General features: G+C 33.3%; 1 protein-coding gene across 1 annotated transcript in view; it reads left to right on the top strand.

The window, feature by feature from the left end:
* Positions 1-24,541, top strand: part of STPG2 (sperm tail PG-rich repeat containing 2) — a 473,086-nt gene that overhangs the window by 397,464 nt on the left and 51,081 nt on the right. Inside the window, exon 12 of the mRNA XM_063611010.1 lies at positions 19,513-19,628. Within this exon, the coding sequence (XP_063467080.1) occupies positions 19,513-19,628 (116 nt within the window). The remainder of the gene's footprint in view (positions 1-19,512; positions 19,629-24,541) is intronic.

Raw genomic sequence — 24,541 nt, forward strand, 5'->3', positions numbered from 1 at the left:
CATAGGTGCTTATCCCTCGAGGCTCTCCATCTTGCTCTGAGCAGCTCTGGCCCCTACTAACTGCAGGTCTGAGAGACATCCGGGCTGTCTTTCCTATGGGACTGGGGCCCATCTAATCTTCATGCTTACCTGTCTGTGGGCCCCTCCCAAAGACCCTGCCTGGCTGCCCTTTTAAGAGCATGCACAACCTCCACTGCCCTGCCTTAGTGCTATGCTGAGGCATGGGAGCATTTTGGCCCTCAAGCTGTGCTTGGGGGCCAAAGGACAAAGCTGCAGGCCTGTCCCAAACCCCCATGTTCATGCACACAGATCAGGAGTATCTAGCTGAGATCTGTAGATGCAGCTTAAGTGGGGAAGGAGCTCCCATCCTCAGAACACTGAGAAGAGTGAGTCCCAGGTTTCATGGACTGGTGTGGGAGCTGGACGCGTCCCTCTTCTCAAGAGCAGTCTACGAAAGGTGAATCCTCTTTGCCAACTGCAGCCTCTGCCTGAGGGAACCCCGCAGAACACCTAACAGCCCAGGCATCTGGGCACAGAAGGCTTGGGACAAAACTAGATGTTCAGGCCAGCCTCTGGGGCAGACACCAGAACGAGACCTGGTTGGGGAAGCGTGAGCTTCCTAGGCTTCATCTCTAGGCTTCCCAACCTTCCTCTCTAGGCTTCCCAACCCTCACCCAGGAGCATGCTGAGAACACACTGAAATACAGAAGAGGCATGTGGCTAAAAATATGTCTGTTGACCCTTACTCTTAAGTGTAATATACTGGAGGTAGCCTAAATGACACCACCGAACAAAAATTCTTTGAGGACACATCACCTGTGAAACCCAATGTAGGAATCTAGCCACAAATGAAGATCCTATACAGAGGTTTGGCCCTCTGAACCACCCAGAAACGAAGCCAATTGACTATACTCAACGTACACCACAGTCAAACCCTCAAGGGAATTAAAGGATATAAAAACAAAAAGCTCCATCTCAATGACAGCAACTTGAAAAAGATAGAGGAACACTAGCCCTCTCAGATGAGAAAGAATCAGTGAAAGAACTCTGGCAACTGATAAAGTCAGAGTGCCTCCTTGCCTCCAAACAGTCACACTGGCTCCCAGCAATGGTTCCTAACCATATTGAAGTGGCTGAAATGACAAATAAGAATTCAGAATCTGGATGGCATGAAAGCTCAAGATTCAGGAAAAAGTTGAAATCCAATCCAAGGAAGCTAATAAAACGATCCAAGAGTTGAAAGATAACATAGCCGTTTTAAGAAAGAAGCAAACTGAACTTCTGGAGTTGAAAAATTCACTACAGGGATTTCATAATGAAGTTGGAAGTATTAATAACAGATTAGAACAAGCTGAGAAAAGAATCTCAGAGTTTGGAGACTGATCCTTTGAATCAATCCAGTCAGAAGAAAAGATTTTAAAAAAGTGAACAAAATCTTTCAGAACTATGTGATTTTGTAAAAAGACCAAACCAATGACTCGTTGGCATTTCTGAGAGAGGAGACAGAGTAAGCAATTTGGAAAACATATGTAAGGATATATGGCCACTGTGGAGAGCAGTTTGGAGATTTCTCAAGGAACTAAGAGTTGAACTACCATTTAACCCAGCAATCCCATTACTGGGTATTTACTCAAAGGAAAACAAATCATTCCACCAAAAAGACACATGCATCCATATGTTCATCACAGGGCTATTCACAACAGCAAAAACATGGAATCAATCTAGGAATCCATCAATGGTGTATTGGATAAAGAAAATGTCATACATATATACCATGGCATACTACACAGCCATAAAAAGAATGAAATCATGTCCTTTGCAGCAACATGGATGCAACCGAAGGCCATTGTCCTAACCTAAGTAATGCAGAAACAGAAAACCAAATTCCTCATGTTCTCACTTGTATGTGGGATCCAAACATTGGGTACAGGTGGACATAAAGATGGGTCAGTAGACACTGGGGAATACAAGACAGGGCAGTGAGGGAGGGAGGCAAGAGTTCAAAAACTGCCTAGTGCTTACTATGCAGTCTACCTGAGTTATGGGTTCAGTCACACTCCAAACCTCAGCATCACACAACATATCCATGTAACATCTGCATATGTACCCCTGAATCTAAAATAAAAGTTGAAAAAGAAAAGCCCTAAAGACTTCACCAAGGAACTCTGAGAACTAATAAATGAATTCAGTATAGTTGCAAGATACAAAATATACATACAAAAATCAGTAGTTTTTCTAGGCAATAACAGCGAACTATCTGAAAAAGAAATCAAGCAAAAAATCTCATTTACAATAGCAGGAAAAAAAGGCACTTTAAAATAAATTGGCTTTATGAAGTCTATGCTTCTAAACACTTGTGACAAATTATATTGCTCTTGTCTGGGTCCTTTAGTATTTTTCCTATGGTCTTTTACCTTAATTCCTTGTTACTGTTGTTAGGAGGGTTTATGATGTTGGATGCAGCCTGGCTTTGAATCTTTTATCTGTGGGCTAGTTCCAATCCCCTTTACTCACCTTGTACAGTTTCAAATTCCTGATTGTATAATAGGAGAAAGAACTCCTCCCTCAAAATTCAGAGTCTGAAGAGACAGCATTATCAAGGAGACATACCAAATTCAGTTTTTAATATATTTCTATTTTGATAACCATTGAGAAAATTAATCTGATTCCAAAGTTCTGACTAAATCACTCATATATGTGGCTTCACCAAAATAAAAGAAACTGTGACATAAGTTATTAGATTGATGCAAAAGTAATTGTGGTTTTTGCTCTTGCTTTTGTTCATGGGAATTAAAGAATGGCAAAAACCATGATTACTTTTCCACCAACCAAATACGTTCTATTCTCCAAATCTGAAAGATAGCAAAAGTCATATATTCTTCCCTAAAGTCTACCAGTGTCACTCAAAGCTCCTCCGAAAGTTGGTAATAGATGCTTTTTTTTTTTCAACAGAAATTATATGAGGGCATGAATCTTAGAAATTGGATGAGGATTTTAAGATCTAGAGTTATGATTCTTTTCACTTTCCTCAGTTAGCCCTGAGAGAGAGAGAGAGAGAGAGAGAGAGAGAGAGAAAGAGAGAGAGAGAAATTCTTGGGGCCTTGTCATCAGTGGAATGAAAAGCCATTTTTTTCCTCTGTCTTTGTCTCTATCTCTTTCTCTCTCCTACTCTGCTTCTTTCTCTCTGTCTCTCTTTCTTTGTCTCTCTGTATCTTTCTTTCTCTCTTTCTCTTTCTCACACACACACACATATGCATGCACACACACACAAACACACAGATTTCTTAGATAAAAGATTTCTGGAGATATTTATGGGATAAGTTAGTTTTTCTTTGCTTGTTTGTACTTTAGATAATATTTTCTATAGCCTGATGTGGATGTAGTATTTCTATGGGATCTGCTGAGTGGTTTGATCAGGTTAGGCAGGTTGTATGACTCCAACTGAGCATTCTCCTTATGAAACATTTTTTTTTTCCTCAGCTCTGGGTTAGACACTTCAACAGGTATGCTCAGATTTGAAAGTGACTCTCTTTCTGGGCCAAATAAGGCTTTCATCAAGGTTGGATCCTAAATTTTCTTCTGTTTCTGATGATCAGGAATAAATTACTCTGGTCATACAAGAGAGGAAGTAAATACATTGTCAAGAAAACAACAAGTTGAAAATAATTCTACATATAGATTTCTTCAATCTAAAGGAAATAATTTCCACCGAGTTACATAATATTTTTTGCCTCTCATGAAATTTTAAAAATACTATTAAAGGTAAATACTGTCGGCCGGGCGCGGTGGCTCACGCTTGTAATCCCAGCACTTTGGGAGGCCGAGGTGGGCGGATCACAAGGTCAGGAGATCGAGACCACGGTGAAACCCCGTCTCTACTAAAAAATACAAAAAATTAGCCGGGCGTGGTGGCGGGCGCCTGTAGTCCCAGCTACTCGGAGAGGCTGAGGCAGGAGAATGGCGTGAACCCGGGAGGCGGAGCTTGCAGTGAGCCGAGATTGCGCCACTGCACTCCAGCCTGGGTGAAAGAGCAAAGACTCCGTCTCAAAAAAAAAAAAAAAAAAAAAAAAAAAAAAGGTAAATACTGTCATCAGTAAAATGGAAGGTGTTTTTACTAATACTTAGAAATAAATGAACTTCTTGACATCAAAATTATCTCATTTCTTTGGTTACCAATATTTGCTTTTATTGTGTAATTCTATCATACATGTTTCAGACTTATCTCAGCCACTATGCTGCTGAGATTTTTTTTTTGTTTAGAGGAGAAAGAGGTTGAAGATAATATAAATGAATAAGTTTCTTGCAGCTGTGGCCAATTATAGACAATACCATTCCCTATTGACAGAATTATTTGGTTCATACTTTATGGCCATCTGAAGTTATTACATGCTAAACTGATGAAGCTGTTGTCTGATTAGATAATATGCATTTGCTAAAGATGACAGATTATGCACACTAGGAGAGCACAGTTCCATAATATCCAAAACCAAAGATAATATAAATGGCTTTTTGATGTGAATTATTTAACTATAATTTACTTGGAAATTTTTTAATAACGGTAGAAAAAAGTCTTTATAATGATTCTATCTCTGCTTTCATTTGTGCTTCTTAACTAGAATCATAGCTGAAATTTAAATTATAATTTTAGAATTAGTATGTTGAAAACACTAATGTGGCTATCCTGGAAATCAAAAATTTTTAAATTAATTTACGCAAACACTAGTTTTATAAGAAAATTGTGAAAAAAAAAAAGGAATCCATGATCATACATGTTGGAAATTCACAAGCTGTATTTTTTCTTTATGTGTGAATTAGCATATCACAGGCTCTGATATGACCTGTAATAAACCTGTTTGAACCTTGTTTAATCTAACCTTCCCCAAATTTGACCGCAGAATGCTTTAGAGTGTGTTATATCAGCTAACATTCTGTGAAAACTTTCATTGTGCATAAAAAACCTGGGGGTATATTGTTTCAGTGCTTAGAAAAGCTAGTTTCTGTTTTTTTTGTATGGCTGATTAAACGTTGTCATCTTTACCTGTTTTATCCTATTCATATAGTAAACATATCAACTTTTCACTGATATACAAGACCCATGGTGGAAAATTAGGTATAGATAATCACACTCATAAAAAAGGTGGTTTATTTTAATTTCTAGATGGTTTTATTAAGGAAAATAAATATTAGAAAGATAAATATAAAACTAATATGGAATCATGAGATAGACACATTATTAATTTATAAATATATTTACATATACACATTATATGCCTAATATATTTACTTACATAATCCTACATTTTCAATGACATTTTATTGTAGAAGCCAAACTATAAGTAATTATGTATCTAATTTTCACCTATTCCTTCTGATGACTTTGTGAATTTCAGAATACACTTAAAGACTCAGATATTTCAGAATGAAGTACAATTTCCTTTTTTTCAAAACCCTGTTTCTATCTCTACAGAACATATAGTTTTAGAAACAGAAGCTATAGAGATAGAATAATGCTTAACAATAATTTCATTTTCAATGAAACATCACAGCAGATGGAATGAAAAGAATCAGTTGGAAAAGGCCTCTTCCCAACATGGGTATATTCTCTGTGTGTGTGTGTGTGTGTATATATATATATATATATATATATATATATATATATATATATATATGTTTGTATTATGTGTGTGTGTGTGATACATGCACATAGTACCAAACCAACTTGTATAGAAGAGCTTAGAGAAAAGCAATAAACTTTTCCTTATTCCTTCAAAGTCCCAGAAACAAAATTTAAAAATTACTCAATGATGAATGAAGTAGAATGCAAGGATTAATTTTCTTTCTGTGGCACCAAAGCCATAATCTTTAATTTTCTCAAAGTAGAATATTTTGGCATAAGAATCACTTGGATTTCCTCTTCTGCATGTCATTAGTTGCTTAAATTTTGTCACTTTTTAATTTAGTTTCAGATCTAGATCATTACTTTCTTACACAGTTATCTGGAATTTTATCTTTTTAAAAACTGTAGCAAAATACACGTAAGAGAAAATTTACCATCTTAATCATTTTAAAGTGTACACAGTGGCATTAAGTACATTCACATTGTGTGCTGTCATCACCACCATCTATCCACAGAACTCTTTTCATTTTGCAAAACTTGAAACTCTTCTCATTAAACAATAACTTCCTCTCTAGCCCCTGACCACTACCATTCTACTTTCTGTCTCTATGAATTTGACTACTTTAGCCACCTCATATGAGTACAATATCATACAAATTGTCTACTTTTTTCTTGAGTTGATTCTCATTTTATCCAAAGTTTCAACCCCTCTGGAGATCTCTTTTCTGGAGCCCATTGATCTGTTTTTGTTTGAATTGATTTTTCTCTAGGCCTGAGTTGTATTAAACCTGGGCTTTCATTTTATAGAGGTAGTGGCAGGACTTTATATTTCAAGATATCTTCATTTTGATCTTACTTTTTTTTCGTTTGCTTCATTGTCTTCTAGAATCTGGTTTTGCTGATGCCAATACGATCAGAAGGCATTTTGATTTTTTTTTCCTTTGTGAGGGACTTAAGACCTTCCTTTTTTTGGAAACATTTAGAATTTTAAAAAATTCTTAATGTTCTACAATTTCACAGTAATATATCTATGGCTGAATATCTTTCAATGCCTGGACTCAGGTCATTTATGTTTTATAGTGTCCTTTTACATTGGAAGAATTCTATCTTTTTTAAGCAATCTGTATTTTGTAATTTATTTTCAGCATTTTAATTTTGTCTTTCTGGAAACATGGATTTTGGCTCCAGTAGAATTTATTTTTTTAAATATCTTTTTATCTTTCATATTTTTTCTCTCTCTCTGCCTTTTTATTCTAAATTCTGTAAGGGTTTTTGTAAGCTATTTTTCTTATAATTTTCTATACCAACAGTTATGTGCTCCTGGAGTACATTGTTCTCAGAATGTTCTTTGTTTTATAGATGCAATATTATTGTGAATATATTTTATCATACTATTCAATTTTGAAAGTTATATATTTTCTATATTTTCCTAAACTATTTTTTTCTTCAGGGTCAGTTTTTCTATTTATTTTGGTCTTTGTCTTTCATGTGGCTATTTCTTGTCATTTACTAAGTAAATTTTGGTGTGTTCATACTTAACAAAACAAAGACTAAATATTTATCTAGTTTGGGTGCTCTTTGGGTGCACTAAAAACAAAAGTGGTGCTATTCTCTTCTTGGTCTCCCTTTCAGCAACAGTTCTGACTTGCAACTCTGTGTAGGTTAGCAGAGGAAGGGATGTATGTATTATTGGACTTTAGGATGAATTTATTAGTGGACTTTAGGATGAATAAGTAGAACACCCAACTACCTTCCCACTATCATACCTCATTCTCATTTGCACATGCTCTTTTCTTGTAATAGCAAGTATTAAGCATAGTCGGGGGAGATAGGCAAAAAAATATTGCATTCTAAACTGCCTAGTCACCTAAAAGCAAAGATAAATCAACAGGATTTGAGTCAAGAAGAGTTCTGGGAGCAGTGTTTTCTAGGGTATTTTCATATTTCTGTACTGTACTCTTTCAAGAAGTACTTGAATAAAGACCTGCATAAGCAATTTTTTAATTAAATATACCTATTGTGATTTAAAAATCTCAGAAAGCTATGAATATTAGTAACTTTCTTAACTTGATAAAGGCTATAATCCTAAGACATTATTCTTAAAGAAAGGAAGACAAGGATACCTACTATTACCATACCTTCTTAACAAAGTAGGTGGTTCACATCAATACCTAAAGATAGAATACCTAATAACATAAAAAGAAGGAAGTATTGGAAGAAAAGATATAAACCTACTTTAAATTGCAGATTATAGCATCATATAGCAACTTTTAAAAATATCCAGAAACTACTAGAACTGATAAGAAAATTCACCACACTTGCTGGATAGAGAATGACTTACACAGCCAGTAACAGTTCTCAATACCAGCAGTGATCATTTTCAAAAGAGTAATGAAATAATGTACAACTCACAGTAAAATAATGTTCCTAGGATTAAATAAGAAAAAACAATTTCATAAAGATAATTTTTAAACTAATAATAGACATAGATAGTGGTCTGAATAAATGAAGAGCTATTCTAGGCACTTGAATGTGATGACTTTATATAATCAAGATATGTTTTACTTTTCTTAATCTATAAATGTAACCCCACTTAAGATTCCAGTTGGATTTTTTGAAGAAATTAATGATCACATATAAATGTGTGTAAAAATAAAGGTATATGAAGAGCTTAAAAAAAGGAATAGAGAAGGGGAGAAATTCCAATACCATTTATTAAGACACACTGCAAATCTATATTAATAAAAACTTTGCAGTTTCGGCACAAAAGCAAGACAAATGAATAAGGAAACAGAAAATTCAGAGGCAGATTAATGTATATGTGAAGACAATTTATTGTAAAGATGTCACTGCAACTCAATACGTAAACAAAAATTATTTAGTTGACATACTGGGGAAACTGACAAACTTACTGATATGGTTTGGCTCTGTGTCCCCACCCAAATCTCATCTCAAATTGTAATCACCACGTGTTGAGGGAGGGACCTGGTTGGAGGTGATTGGATCATGGGAACAGTTTCCCTTATGCCGTTCTCATGATAGTGTTATCACAAGATCTGATGGTTTAAAAGTGGCAGTTCCCTCTTCATGCTCTCTCTCCTACTGCCTCATGAAGAAGTGCCTGCTTCCCCTTCACCTTCCACCATGCCTGTACATTTCCTGAGGCCTCCATAGCCACGTGGAAATGTGAGTCAATTAAACCTTTTCTGCTTATAAATTACCCAGTCTCAGGCAGTTCTTTATAGCAGTGTGAAAATGGACCAATACATTTACCAGAGAAAATAAGATTAGATCCTTACAAAATACCATGTACAAAAATGGAATCTATATGGATTAAAGACCTAAATGGAAAGGTAAAACTACAAAGTTATTTGAAGAAAATATCAGTGAATACTGATTTTTTAATTAAAAAGAAATCAGATTCAGTGGGTACACGTGCATGTTTGCTGCAGGAATATATTGCATATTGGTGGGGTTTGGGCTTCCATTGAATCTGTCATCCCAATAGTGAACACAGTATCCAATAGGTAGATTTTTAACCCTTAACCCCTCCCTCCCTCCCACCTTTTGGAGTCCTCAGTGTCTAAGAGAATAGTGTTACAACCTAGAAAGTGGGGAAATACTTCTTACTAAAAACTCCAAAAGTAACAACTATAAAAAAAAATCTGAGCTTAACTATTTTAAAACGAAGGATTTCTCTTCAACATTGGGCATCCTAGGAAAAGCTCGGTAGATGACAGAAAGAAGAAATATCTGCGATATTTAAAATTGGCAGAGACTCGGCCGGGCGTGGTGGCTCACGCCTGTAATCCCAGCACTTTGGGAGGCCGAGGCGGGCGGATCACGAGGTCGGGAGATAGAGACCATCCTGGCTAACATGGTGAAACCCCGTCTCCACTAAAAATACAAAAAAAAAAAAAAAAAAAAAAAATTAGCTGGGTGTGGTGGTGGGCACCTGTAGTCCCAGCTACTCAGGAGGCTGAGGCAGGAGAATGGCGTGAACCCGGGAGGCAAAACTTTCAGTGAGCGGAGATCGCGCCACTGCACTCCAGCCTGGGCGACAGAGCAAGGCTCTGTCTCAAAAAAAAAAAAAAAAATTGGCAGAGACTCAAATATGGACTAAACAAGAAATTTATGATGTAAAGGAGAACAAAGCAAGATACCCCAAAAGAAAATGAAAAACATATACAAAAGTATTTTATAGGTCTATTAATTATTGCTTATTTTATTATTTTCAATAGAAATTCAACTTATTCCAGAAAGACTCATGTTCCCTCTTAAGACTCATCTATTTGTTCATTTTTATATGCAGAATATAAAAATGAATATACATAGAATATAAAAATGAATGTTAACATTTTAAACCCTAAAGAATGACAATTATTCTAACAGACACAAAATAAAACCCCGCAAAAAGTGTGGCAATTATGTGACAAACACATAAGGCTCTGATTTTAATGATGAAGTTCTCTAAAAAGACTCACTGGAGTTAGAATTATCAAGTCATTTTTAAGGAAAGGATAAATTCATTTTATAAAACAAATTGGCGTGGGAAATAATCTAGTATCAGATTTCATCTAAGTGTAGAACTCACCATTTCCCCTCGAGGCTTAAGCAAATATTACATGAGTGAGGGCTCTTGTAAAATGTTATGTTTTGAAATAGATTTCATTAATGGCTTCTAGTGATAATTTGTCTCCTTTATACACAAGTCTTTTCTCATACTAATCATGGATAGCTTATTTGCATATAAATAGATTTCAGTATTTGCTGAAGCAAAGACCAAATATGCTTCTTTTTTTTTTCCCCTCCTGGACATCGTTAAAAAGAAGAAAAAGGAGGGGAGGGGGACATTGTAATAATTAGCAATCAGGATATATAATAATTTTCTTAATAAAAAATTTTTGTAGGCAACATTCTTTGGTGTTTTTATTGATATATTTCATGTCAAAGGTTGTGACCTCTATTAAAATTATAAAGAAAAACAATCTGCGCAGTTTTTGCAGTGATATATGTTTTAAAAAGAGTATTTTGATAGTGGTTGTTTAAATGTTTACTCTGAGTCTCTGGACACCTTCTCCTAATTAGGTTTTACAGTTTCTGATGTGTAGCATGTTCTGTTTTAGAGAAGGTAAATGTAATTTTTGTAACTGTATTACTTAGCTAAATAAATTCTTTACTTCTGAGCTATAACAAGTCATATATTTATCGTATAAATATGTTTTGTTTATTTCAGTTAATAGTGTACAAATGCTAAGCTTTCGGTCATCCTATAGTTAAAAATACCAAAATCTTAATTTTTTTATTATAGCATATACTTCCTTTCAAAATAAGTCTTATAATAAGAAGACCTTTTGAGTCTACTTTTATTTCAACTAACAATGGACATTAGTGAAGAAATAACAATTAACTCAATGTTTGTAAAAGATATCCATTTGATATTTGCTTCTTGACTTTCAGTATTTGAAATAGGATATGTTCCTGTATTGTTGCACTGTAAGTGAATAGCCAAGTTCCTCTCATGACACACAATATATCTGAGTAATTACTTGGGGAAATTAAGATAACAGCTGCTTTCTGGTAGATATGATGTCCATTAATATGTGTCTTTCTGACCAGCAGAGGTCACTCAGTGTAAAGTGAATAATGACTTCAGCTTTCAAAAAAGACAGCAAACATGACTGTTCTTTTTGAGCAATTCGTTTTTACTTGATTTCTGTTACTAGCAAGAAATGCTGTTTTCATCTCCTGCTATACGTGCTTGCCTAAATGAGTGAGGCTGTTCCTTGCGGTTCAAAGATTTTTCTAAACATGAAGGCAAACGTATAATCCTGAAAGAAATGGTTAAGGCACTGTATTTAAATCTGTATATTTTTGAATATTATACAGATGATTTCTAGTTAAAACTATGAGAGAGAAGATTGTCTCTCAGGGAAGACATAACATTGCATTCTACCACAGAGAGGCAGCCTTCACCCAAAGATAGGATGTAGTGCTATTGGATTCTAGAAAAATAGCATTTAACTCTAGAATTTGTTTTATTGTTGTTTATAACAGGCTTTGAAAGTAGCAGTGTGTGGCAGCCTTGACAACTAGCAATGTGGTAATATGGAGATTTGAAGACAACTTGATTTTTAGAATTGTGATATTTGTGCTTTCCTTAAATGTGTTTATACTTACAACTTTTAAAATATATGGGTAAAACAAAAATTACCTCTATTTTTGGTGCTCTAGTGAATTAGTAATTAATTCAAGAAAAAAATTCCCTAAATTTATCAACTATGCTTATTTATTCCATCTCCTAGACCCAATTCACCTTTTAGAGAATTGTCATGCTGCGGTAAAAGCATAACATTGTCATTTGATTAATATGATATTTGTTTGGCAAATTTGATGGTTTTGGAGGTGCTGAGACATCTAATGGAGATTAAGAAGGCAGCATGAAGTAGTTTTTACTACTGTTAAAACTAGAGCTATTAAAACCATAAAGTGAAGCCACAGCTCTGCTATTTAACTCTGTTTTCTGTGAAGTTTAAATAATAATTTTCCCCCTTCTACCCTTTCAGGGATATTCCAAGGATGAAAAGCAGGTACTTTGATCCTTACTCATTTTATAACTTATGAAAGTTGTTTAACTTCTCTGAGCTGGTTTTTTTTTTATTTCTATTACAAAAGAGAAGACTAAAGGTGAGCATGATTTAGAGAATTAATCAAGGTTATATGGCTATAGAAAGATTGAATTTCAATTTAGGTTTAAGATTTATTCTAGAAATAATAGGCTAAAATAACATAGAGATGAAAATATACTTGCAAGCATTGCCTCTTCAGTTATCATGAAATAAGTTTGCCAGTTTGGTCCAAGATTAAAATAGTATGACATCCACATAACAGAATTCATACTATAGTGAAGGATGTATACTGAAAAGAAAGTCTTTTTCCTATCTTAATACTGCCAGTCTCATGTTAATCTCTTTCGTCCCAGGTAACAATTGCTCTAACATATTTACAAATATTTATGTGATGTGTCATCTAAATGCTATTTGCATATTATAAATAGAAATGCGACTTCAATCCATCTATTTCTTTTCATGGACAGTTACTAAAAAGAAAGTAAAATGACAAGAAAATTGTTAAAATGCTTAAAGTCAAAGAAGCAGATTCTAGGTAGCTCATAAATTGATTCTTCCTTTCTTGATTCAGTTCAGTTCAGCTGAATAAGCATTTATAGAGGCTCTACCATAGGCAGGCACATAAGATTCAGATGTATTTCAGAGAAAATTATAGTCTCATCCAGAATTTCGGAAGGTTTATTCTTTGTCTGGATCACTGGTTACCAAGATTATTTGAGAGAAAACTGATTTAAAGTATAAATATTATGGGTTTTGTTGAAATTGTTTTCTGGGTCCCACTTTCAGAGAATATGATTTATTATTTTGGGATGAATCCAAGGGGTCTTCATTTTTACACTAATTGGGATGATTCTGATGTCTGTGGTCCATGAACAACATAAAATATGTGATGCTGCATAATCTGATTGTTTTTGTTTTTTAGTCTGATATGTCATGCCCTACAAGAAGTTCAGCCAGAGACCAGTGGAGTAACATTTCTAAAGCTATAGAAGGGTAGTGAATAAACCCTGTGAGCTGTAGGTACTAAAGCCAGATGAGGAATCCCTTAATTATTTGGAAGTAGACATTATTAATGTAAAAAATTCCACTGTTACTAGTCTTGGTTATAATTAACCAGTGGTACGTCTTATCCAAAATGATTGAGACCAGAAGTGTTTCAGATTTCAAAGTTTTTGGATCTTAGATTTACATTATTTATACTCAACAGTTCAGCATCCCTAATCTGAAAATCCAGAATCTGAAATGTATCAATCAGTATTTTCTTTGAGCATCATGCTAATGCTTGAAAAGTTTCAGATTTTGGAGTACTTTGGATTTCAGATTTTTGGATTAGGAATATTCAACCTTAGTTGATGAGAAGCTTTGAAAGGGAAGAATGCTGCTGAATTCTCACAGTAGTCTGCTGTCTCTTATTCTAGTAGGACATAGGAACAAGTTAGAGAATATTTACATTACATGATTACAGGATCATAGTGACCAAAGAATACTGTAAGAGTGAAGAAAAGCATTCTTATTTAGATTTGAATATATAGATTTTGGTTCACTAAAAAGGAGGACAAAGGTTACTGCAATATTCAATGGTTAATCTAATAGTTCTTGTTTAAAATCCAATGAATGTAAAAAAATTTTGATGACATCAAAGCATGAAAAGTATTGTATCATTCATTTCATCTATAGCATATATTTGCTTTGGGATAGAGAAGTTGTTCATTTAAGTTGTAAATGAAATATTAATCTTTGTTTAATTGGCTCCTCACTAAATAAATAATGTAGGCTCCTCTTTCTGGAAACTCTAAACTCTTTTAGTCTAGTTTTTCCTAGCAGAGTTATACAGGTAAAGATGTTAGCAGCAGATTCAAATCCAAACATATTTAGAAACCTTACAATTTTTAACGAGTTGAGAAAATGGCAAATAGTCACAGTTTAAATGGTATACATTAGTGATTTTCTTTAATGTTTGTGAAGAATTTAGTTTATTTAAATCAAGTGTTTTAATTACTTTTAAAATAAAGTTGGTACTTTATTTAAAGGACTTTATGTAACTTCATCTGTGATGTGACATATTTTAGCATTATCCTGATTTGTACATGTAATATTCCCAGAGATAAGTATCAGTCTTGACAGAGGGAATGCCTTGCTAAATAGAGTGGTGCTAATTTAGCCCTGATAATGGTGATCTAAGGGAACTTCAAATATATGTTGAGACTTACTCTACTTTTTTGCCTTGATAATTTTCTTGGCAATATGGCTTCAAACCTTTACATAAGAACTGTGAAGTATAAAGCCAAAATTTAATTATGAGAATTTGCCACTAATATTTCAGGACAATTGTGAAGTATTCTGCTTACCTCAAAGACAACTGCGTATTTTATTATTTGGTAATTCTGTTCATTCTTAAAAATAATTCATGTGTTACATATTTATGTACTGCCTACTCAAAGTGGTTTTAGGTGAAAGGTGATTATCCTTCCTTCCAGTTGGTTCCTATAATTCACACAGAAACTGTATTACACCCACATTTATGACTGGCGAAAGTCATTCAAATTTACCTACAATGTACTTAACGTTATCACAGAGTGGAAGTATCTTTTTTATAGCAGCAGTTGAAAGACTTCACTTGACAGGGCTTATGGATGTACATTTTGATAAGTATGTATTAGAGGTACACAGATAAACAGACATTGCTGTCTGAAGAGATATTTCAGTCAAGCCAAATCCATATGATTTCGTATTTATATGTCATAACAGTGACAGTCCTATAGCTTAATCAGTGCTAGGAACACATGTTTTAACAGGTGCATGCTTTAGGTAGATGCCAGGAGATGAATTTCTCAGTCTACTTAGTTTGGAGTGCATTAAAATAGTCAATTTCTTGGGGGCTTTGTACACAATAACTTCCAGATACTCTATAATAACTTTAAGATATCCTTGAATATGTAAAATCTTATTTCTTAAAATATGTAATACCCTTTTTATTTTTGAATGGATAATTTAAAGGGATGGCAAAAATAAATGGACATTTTGTTTAAAATTAATGTAGTATTGGGACTCTTTTTTCTTTGTTACCTATAGCTCAATTTAATAGACTGTGCAGTTCTGTGGTCATAATCTGAAGTGCCATTTAATCAAAGCTAGTCTTAGAGGTAGCGGAAGAGCATTAAACCTAAATGTGTCTCTGGCATTGATGATGATACTTCTTTGTGTACTAGTCTTTTCTCTTTGCTATTACTTCATTTGTAAAGCTGAAGAATAAAATCAGTATGAGAAAATGTGTTCCATAAATGTATAAACTTTCTAAATGACATTTTAAAACCATGAAATTTCAGTGGACAATTTCCTAATTGATTTTTAACCCCTTTTTAAAAATTGTACTTTAAGGTCTGGGATACATGTGCAGAACGTGCAGGTTTGTTTCATAGGTATACACGTGCCACGGTGGTTTGCTGCACCCATCGACCCGTCACCTACATTAGGTATTTCTCCTAATGTTATCCCTCCCCTAGCCTTCCACCCCTACCCCCACAGGCTCCAGTGTGTGATGTTCCCCTCCCTGTGTCCATGTGTTCTCATTGTTCATCTCCTACTTCTGAGTGAAAACATGTGGTGTTTGGTTTTCTGTTCCTGTGTTAGTTTGCTGAGAATAATGGTTTCCAGCTTCATCCATGTCCCTGCAAAGGACATGAACTCATCCTTTTTTTGTACCTGCATAGTATTCCATGGTGTATATGTGCCACATTTTCTTTATCCAGTCTATCATTGATGGGCATTTGGGTTGGTTCGAAGTCTTTGCTATTGTGAACAATGCTGCAATAAACATATGTGTGCAAGTGTCTTTATAGCAGAATGATTAATAGTCCTTTGAGTATATACTCAGTAATGGGATTGCTGGGTTAAATGGTATTTCTGGTTCTAGATCCTTGAGGAATTGCCACACTGTCTTCCACAATGGTTGAACTAATTTACACTCCCACCAACAACATAAAAGCATTCCTGTTTCTCCACATCCTCTTCAGCATCTGTTGTTTCCTGATTTTTTTAATGATCACCATTCTAACTGGCATGAGATGGAGATGGTATGTCATTGTGGTTTTGATTTGCATTTCTCTAATGGCCAGTGATGATGAGCTTTTTTTCATATGTTTGTTGGCTGCATAAATGTCTTCTTTTGAGAAGTGTCTGTTCACATCCTTCGCCAACCTTTTGATGGGGTTATTTATTTCTTGTAAATTTGTTTGAATTCTTTGTAGATTCTGGATATTAGCCCTTTGTCAGATGGGTAGATTGCAAAAATTTTCTCCCATTCTGTAGGTTGCCTGTTCACTCTGATGATAGTTACTTTTGCTGTGCAGAAGCTCTTTAGTTTAATTAGATCCTATTTGTCAGTTTTTGATTTTGTTGCCATTGCTTTTGGTGTTTTAGTCATGAAGTCTTTGCCCATGCCTATGTCCTGAATGGTATTGCCTAGGTTTTCTTCCAGGGTTTTAGTATGCTCATATATGGGATATTTAATTTTTAGTAGATTTGTGTCACCTTCACATGAAAAAAGTATTCATAGTAAGAATGATTACATTATTTATAATTTTAGCCCATTATAAAGCAAACGACTTATGAAATCTGAGATTTTGTAGCTTTATTTATAGAAGTTGTTTTTTCTGAGGCCACTCTAATGCACCAAGATGCTCATATTGAAGGGACAGAAACATAGGTTTTTATTTTAAATTACTCACTGTTCCTGTTATGTTCCATTTTTGCCCTGTAGCATTGGTTGACATTTCATAGAGACTGAGTTGGCACAGGGCTGGAAAATATGCAATTATAAGAATCACCTACTCTTGAATTTCCCATTATATACTAGCCATGATTCAGGCAGACTTTTCATAGGTGTTTGATTTGGAATGAGAAGTTTTCTTCCTTATTACCTGTGATTAAAATGTGACATTTTGGTATCTAAAAAGAAGATAGTTTCTGCATAATCTAGCTATGAATGAGAGCTGATGAAGCAATGTAAGTCTTTGACCTGTATCATATAAGCAATAGCATATGTAATTGAAAGTGTATTTTAAAACTAAGTATGATAAGGCTTTGTTTTATTTAAAAAATATTCTGTAGCTTAAACCAGGCTAAGTGCTAAAATGGAGCAAGATGCATATTGAGAAGTTTTGCTTCAGTTAATGTTCCTCAAAGGAATTCCAATAAAAAGAAATCTACAATTACATTTGAATAATTTCTTTTCTTTAATGAGTTATAGCTGTGAATGTAAGTATTTATCAGTTTCTGTAGCCTGATGGTAAGGGTAGAGAATAGACTATATTTCTTCATAATTGAAAATGAAAGTTACAGTTACAATAGTGTTTGGATAATAGCCTTACCTGTTGCATTAACCTTTATAAATCTTTATGGTTAAAACTACAATTTTCAATTAACTGACTATGGAATTATGATGTACCCAGCTTCTGATGATAGTTTGTATTTTTTTAATTCTGAATACTATGGTCGATGATATATTTTCCCTTACGTAGTTTGTGTATGAATGTCTGTCAGTAAAGATGTTATGTATGTATATGCGCATTATTCCTCTGCACTATAAATATAAATTATATTATTCCAAAGTTGTGCATGCTATTGTTTTATAGTAAGATGGCATTTGCAAAAACACTTTCCTTATCACTTGGTATATCAAAACACATTAGCTTCCCACAAGGAACTTTAGATACCTATATCTTAATTGAGCTGATATTAGAATGATTGGGCTAGAGCCTAGATGTCCTTTGTCTTAAATTTTGAAATGTCCTATATTAATGAAGCTAAAACCATTAAAAATGTTTCATACTAACCTATTAATTTAAAAATATTTTAGATTTTAAAGCATCAACAAAAATGTATTTGCCAAAATAGGTAGATTGAATTGCATGCTTATTAGGGAAATATAGAGAAATTAATTTTGTATTTTATTAATATCATTATATCTACTCTTCTATTTCACTGTTTATATTTATTGTCAATATTCTGTGGCCAAAGGTTTTATTTTCTCTCCCTATACATTGCCTCTAATGCCCCCCAATCTAATTTCATTCACTATCATTCTTCTAAAATTATATTCCACATATTCTACAGTGTCCTTCCTAAGTCTTCTCTCCTCTTGAAACATTCGATATAGTAGACCTCTAACATTCTCTTGAAACACAAGATTTGGCATGTGATAGACACTCAATAGTATTGTTTAAAATATGAATGAGGAAAAAAAATACCTCTCCCTATCTTCTCTCTGTGAAGTTGTACTAGCTAGGTTCCATTCACTAGACCACAGGTCCCGTATCCCTGGGCCAAGGACCTATACCTGTCAATGGCCTGTTAGGAATCAGACTGCCCAGCAGGAGATGAGCAGCGGGCAAGTGAGTATTATGGCCTGAGCTCCACCTCCTGTCAGATTAGCCTGACATTAGATTCTCACAGGAGCTCGAACCCTATCCTGAACTGCACATGCAAGGGGTCTTGGTTGTACGCTCTTCATGAGAATCAAGAATCTGCCAGAATTTACTTTCTAAACTACCACTTTTCATGACTATTTAAAACTTTTAAGAACTACCCATTGTCTATGAAAGTGGTTCTCAAAAGTTTTTAGAGATGTTGTGAATAAAAATAATTCAAACCTTTTCTACTTGGGCTTTACCTACAAATTATCCCCTGGTCACTTCTGTAAGAATTTGGGGGCATTGAAGAATACAAGTTGGAACCGATTGGCTTAAGTACAAAAATCCTTATTTAGGATTAGGCCTTGTTCCATGCAAACCATCTGTTTACTACATTTGATTGCTCCATCTACATTCCATCTTTGCGTCTTGATTTCCATAATGTTTACTGCCCAGAATGCTGTTAAAGCACCTTTCTGCTTCTTTAAATCCTATTTATATTTCCAAATGCAGCTCAAGCCCTAACTCCTCACTGAACATGTGAATGAATATTTAGGATATAAGAGTTAAGCATCTTCATTCATGATGTAAAAGTATATTGAGGGAGTACTGTTTTCTCTTTTTTGGAAATTATTGCTGTAATATATTTAATTATTAAGTAAACAGATTCCACCATCTTATGCTTATCATATTTCAAAGACATAAACCAAACGATTTTAAGCATTCAAAAACATTGGGTCCAAGATTGTTTCATGCTAACTTTATACATTAAGAGCACAAACCTAATATTCATATGACCAAAATCAATAATTTTAAAATATGCTTTGTCATAATTTTTACATTTGTTGTCTCTCAGGTCCTGCAGCATACAATCCTGTTTTAAGGAAATCTTGCCCCATACCCTTATTTGTGAAATCATCAAAGCGCTTTGAAGAGTCCAAAGAGATTACTCCAGGCCCAGCAACATATGAGGTTTGTCAATATTTTCTTCTTATCAGTGACACAAGAATAGAATTAATTTCCAGAAAGTACTACAAATGTATATATTAAAGTCCTTTCCATATATTTTATTCACATTGCTGATTAATGAAAATATTTTGACTAAGGAGATTTTTGAAGATGTAGTCTGACATTAAAAAGAATTATTTGAGAATTTAATAATTATTTAAACAACTTTTCTATCTCTAAATATGCTTTGCAGTACTCATATATATAATTTATTTATATTCCTACAAATATTAAAGTTCACTTGTTTACGTACTTGTTTGTATCCATACATTGAAATCTCTTAGTATTTATTGAAATAATTATTTCTCAGAGAGCTCACAAGAAAGCCCTATGGAACAAATAAAATTGTGTGTTGCTCTTTTATTTTCTTTTAATGAACATGGATGCTGTATTTAAGTTCATAGTAAATAAAGGTGTCTTTTAAGCTATGGACCTTCTGATCATAACCTGAAAGATTTTAGAAAATGTGTTCACAATAGCCCTTTATTGCCCTTTTGAGAATTAGAATGAAACAGGTTCCCCATTCCTACCCTACTAACTGTTGAAAGTAAAATATTTTATAGTGATTTGTAACAATTAATTTAACAGTTAATTCTGAGTGCAAACCAAAATGAATGTTCTTTTTGGGGCTAATGACAAATTTATTTATATTGAATACATGTTTTTCTCCTTACTTAAAATGTCACAATCTAAGGCCAGGCACAGTGTCTCATGCCTGTAATCCCAGCACTTTGGGAAGCTGAGGCGGGCAGATACTTGAGGTCAGGAGTTTGAGACCAGCCTGGCCAATATGATGAAACCTTGTCTCTACTAAAAATATAAAAATAAGCCAGGCATGGTGGTATGCACCTGTAGTCTCAGCTACTCAGGAGGCTGGGGCAGGAGAATCACTTGGATCTGGGAGGCAGAGGTTGCAGTGAGCCAAAATTGCACCGCTACACTCCAGCCTGGGTGACAGAGCGAGACTCCTTCTCAAAAAAAAAAAAAAAAAAAAAAAGTAAGTAAATAAAAATAAAATGTCACAATCTAAATACTTTTCAGCATTCCATCAAAGGAGAAAATAAAAGAAATGAAAATGAGTAATCGAAGAATTGTTATCTTGTTGGCTGTTGATTCCTCCAAAAGACAAAGACTAATGCCTGCTGGTTAAGCAAAGCTAATTTTATTAGACTTACTTCAGAAAGGGAGAATCTCTCGAGAGTATTAGTACTATTTTCGATGGTGGAAGTCAAGGGAGGGTATTTATATGGTTTCAGGATCTATGCTAGGTGACTTAAGGCAAGTCTTGTAAATGGGGAACTGATTAGGACTGGGCAAAGTTTATGATGTTTGTTTACTTTAGATTGATGAGCATAGTGAGGGAAGGTCTTTAAGTATTGATTAATAAGATATTGGTCTTGATAAGTTGAGTACTTTAGTTGTTCATAGTTTGATAATATTAAATTATATTGCATCTTTAGTTGAGCAATTTCTCTCCTTTAAAAAACTCATTTTAATGGTATCCACAAATAATAAATGTCAGCCAATCTAATGGTATCCACAAATAATAAATGTCAGCCAATCTAATGGTATCCTTTTTCATTTTGTGATGCATTCTTCGTAAAGGATGTTCCCACTAGTCTTTCCAGCATTTAAGATATTCTTGCTCTTTCTTTCTTAAGATTTTATAAATTTAATATTATATATTTATGCTTTATGGTAGATGTTTATTATGCAAAATTATTTCCCATGTCAGAGAAAACATTTATGGGTTTTATATTGTTTGTTAAGGTATTCTTGAAATTTCAAACTATTACATCCTATATTTACTGAACTTCAAGGTAACTTTTCTGTTGAGAACTGAGTCTATAATTTTTTTGTGTCTTCTTAACACCAATTTATTTCCTTGAATAATTAAAAACCTGTTTCAATACATACATTTTTCATAATTTTCCTTCTTTAAAGAAGTGACTTTTAAGTTGATGGGTTGATAAATTACTAGGTCTCTTTATTATTAACTTGTTCTTTTAATTTGACACTCTCTCATGACTTTAATAAGTTTAAATTGGTGACTCTTGAGAACATATTTGCCGTAAACATTTTACTTTTTTTAACAGAAAAAAATAATTCTAGAAATGCATGATATTGATTTAGAATTGCAATTCAGTTATACTTGAAAATTACTTAACTGTATGATCTGCCATTGAGATAGTTATATATTTTTAATGTCTTATGTCCACAAAGGATCCCCAACTGTCCAATGCTGGTGGTCCATACAATTATATTTGCAAAAATTTGGAGGCTTCTTAAATTGTATACCCACATTTGTAATGTCTGCTTGCTATTTTCATTTTTTTGTAAATTCTCTCCTGAGTTCCCCAGACAGATTTAGTTCTCTCCCCATTTTTGATGAGTGGAGGAAGGTCAGAGTTGCTTTTGGAATATATCTTACTTTGCCCATCTTATTTCAATTACTAGCTAAGCTGTTTGTCTTTGCTCCTTTTAGTTATTGATATTTATTGGATTACTATTATTGACCTTTTTGAAGATCTAATAAAAGCTAGGGAGAAAATGTGTGTATGCTCATAAAAAAATGTGCATACAATTTTAGAAGGTTTATTAATCTATAAAAGTTCACTTAGAATTTCAACTGAGAACTCTCAATATTACATTATGAGCTTCATGAAGGCAATGATTTATTTAATTGTATATTATTCAGGTTCCACCCACAGAATCTGGCACCTAATAGTATATTAATAAATGTTTATTGAATAAATTAGCAAAATGGAAAATCAGGATTTTCTTTTCATAAATCACTAATTTTTATCAAGACATAAATTTTTCCTCATTGACTTAGTTCTCAGTGAAAAGAATATGTATATATTCTTTTAGAATAACAGTATATTTTATTGATTCATTCACATTCTCTTGTTGAATCAGTCTCTTGACCAAAAAAATGTTTTTTTAAGGTTTAGATAAAGCTTCAAATACAATGGAGTCAAATACACTGATTTTTTATTTGCTTCACATATATTGATTTTCTGAAATTTAAATTAGACAGTGACTATGTGAGAATATTTTAAAAAGCTAAATAGAAGAAACTTCAATGAATTTAACATTATAAAATCCTTTAAATATTAGAAAAGATTTAAATATATCTCTTAAAAAGCAAAACTTCTGCTGAAATTAATTGAAGTTCAATAACACAATTCATTTTATGAGTATAGGTTTTAATTTTTGCAGGTTACATAATTGCTTGAAAAATCTCAGAGATTAGTTTCAGAGTGAATTTTTAATAGCAGAATTGGGTAGGAGAATATAAGTGAGACAAAATATTAACATGTATGAATCCAGAACATGTTGAGAATTGGAATCACACTGTAGGTTTAGTTTATTACTTATTTTCAGTTCTAAATTTAAAAATTGAGATTCTTATTATTACTATAGATTAACACCTTTTTGTTAAAGTCAACTCTATTTTAAAAAAACATTTATTTGGCTGTGATTTTATAAACTAGAAATCGATGCATGTGTGTGATAGTACTAATTAATTCAATTGAGTCATTTACTTTCTATTACTTTGAAATTCTTTTGATGAAAATTGTGCACTTAGAAGTTTGAATTCAGACTTCACATCACATTTTAGATTGATAAATATCCCATGAATATGAAAATTTAGAAAAGGCACAAGAGAACAATCTGTAGTGCAATTAGTTTCATTTAAACATCTATTCAAGTAGTACAGAAATTAACAAAGATATATTTTTATGAAAAGAAAATTTTACTCAAATGAAAAATTATAAAGGAATTTATTTAGAAAATCCCTTTGTTAGCAGATTACCCACTTGTCTAAAACCCTCATTCTGGGTAATTTTAAAGAAGGAATTAGTAGGTATTTTATTTTGTTCTTTGTTTATGGAATAGAATAATTTTATACTATAGAAATGAGAAAATGCATTAACATATATGTAATTTAATTATATTTTCACCAAAAATAGAAAAAAGTATTTTCTCTATTGCACATTCTCAGAAAAATAATGTTAAATGGCAGAAAGATATTTTATTGGGAGTATAGCAAGAGATCTTTAAAAAGTTTTCAGTTTTTCTATTATTATTTTAAATAGCCCTATAAAGATGGTTTTATACCTGATCTTTGTTCCAACCTTTGATTACATCTTAAGGAAAAATTCTTAGAATCACTGACAAACAAGGCCTGCTTCCTATTTAAGCCTAATACCTCTAATTACATGCTAGAACTCACTTACTTCATCTGCTCAAAGAGTGGTGCCAGCCATATTTCCCTTTACTTCATTGGTTTGGATATTATAAGGCATTTAATATATATCTGTAATTTTTTTTAGAAATTATTTTTAGTGAGGTAATACTTTAATATATTTTCATATTTCTTAAATAATTATTGGTCTATTTATGTTGTTTCCTTTGCCAAGTGAATTTTTGTAAATTTTATTTTTCAAAAAAACTATTTGCTTATGAAAAGTGGTAATATTTTAAAAAAACATTCCCACATTGCTTTAGTTGTGTTTTTGTCCCTTTCACATCATTAGCTTTAGATGAGTTGCACTTTCGTATTTGTTTTTGCCGGGTATCGACATCAATCTTGGAATACCCTTTATGCCATTAGCTTAGAGTATACATTTAAGAGAGTAGAAAGTCAGACCAAAGTACTTGTATTTGAATTTCAACATAACCACTCATTTGCTGTATAGTAATGGTTACCAACTTACCTAAGAAATTTTACCATGTTTTGCATGCTTATTTGGTAAAATCTATTAAAAATTGTCTTTACTTTTAAAAATCATTTTGTTAGGCTTAGTGTTTCTTCATACCTAAGTTAATTTATTTAATGCCTTTATATTTTCTTTTGGTTTGAATACGGT

Source organism: Symphalangus syndactylus, chromosome 10, assembly GCF_028878055.3.
Source record: "Symphalangus syndactylus isolate Jambi chromosome 10, NHGRI_mSymSyn1-v2.1_pri, whole genome shotgun sequence".
NCBI classification, from domain to species: Eukaryota; Metazoa; Chordata; class Mammalia; order Primates; family Hylobatidae; genus Symphalangus; species Symphalangus syndactylus.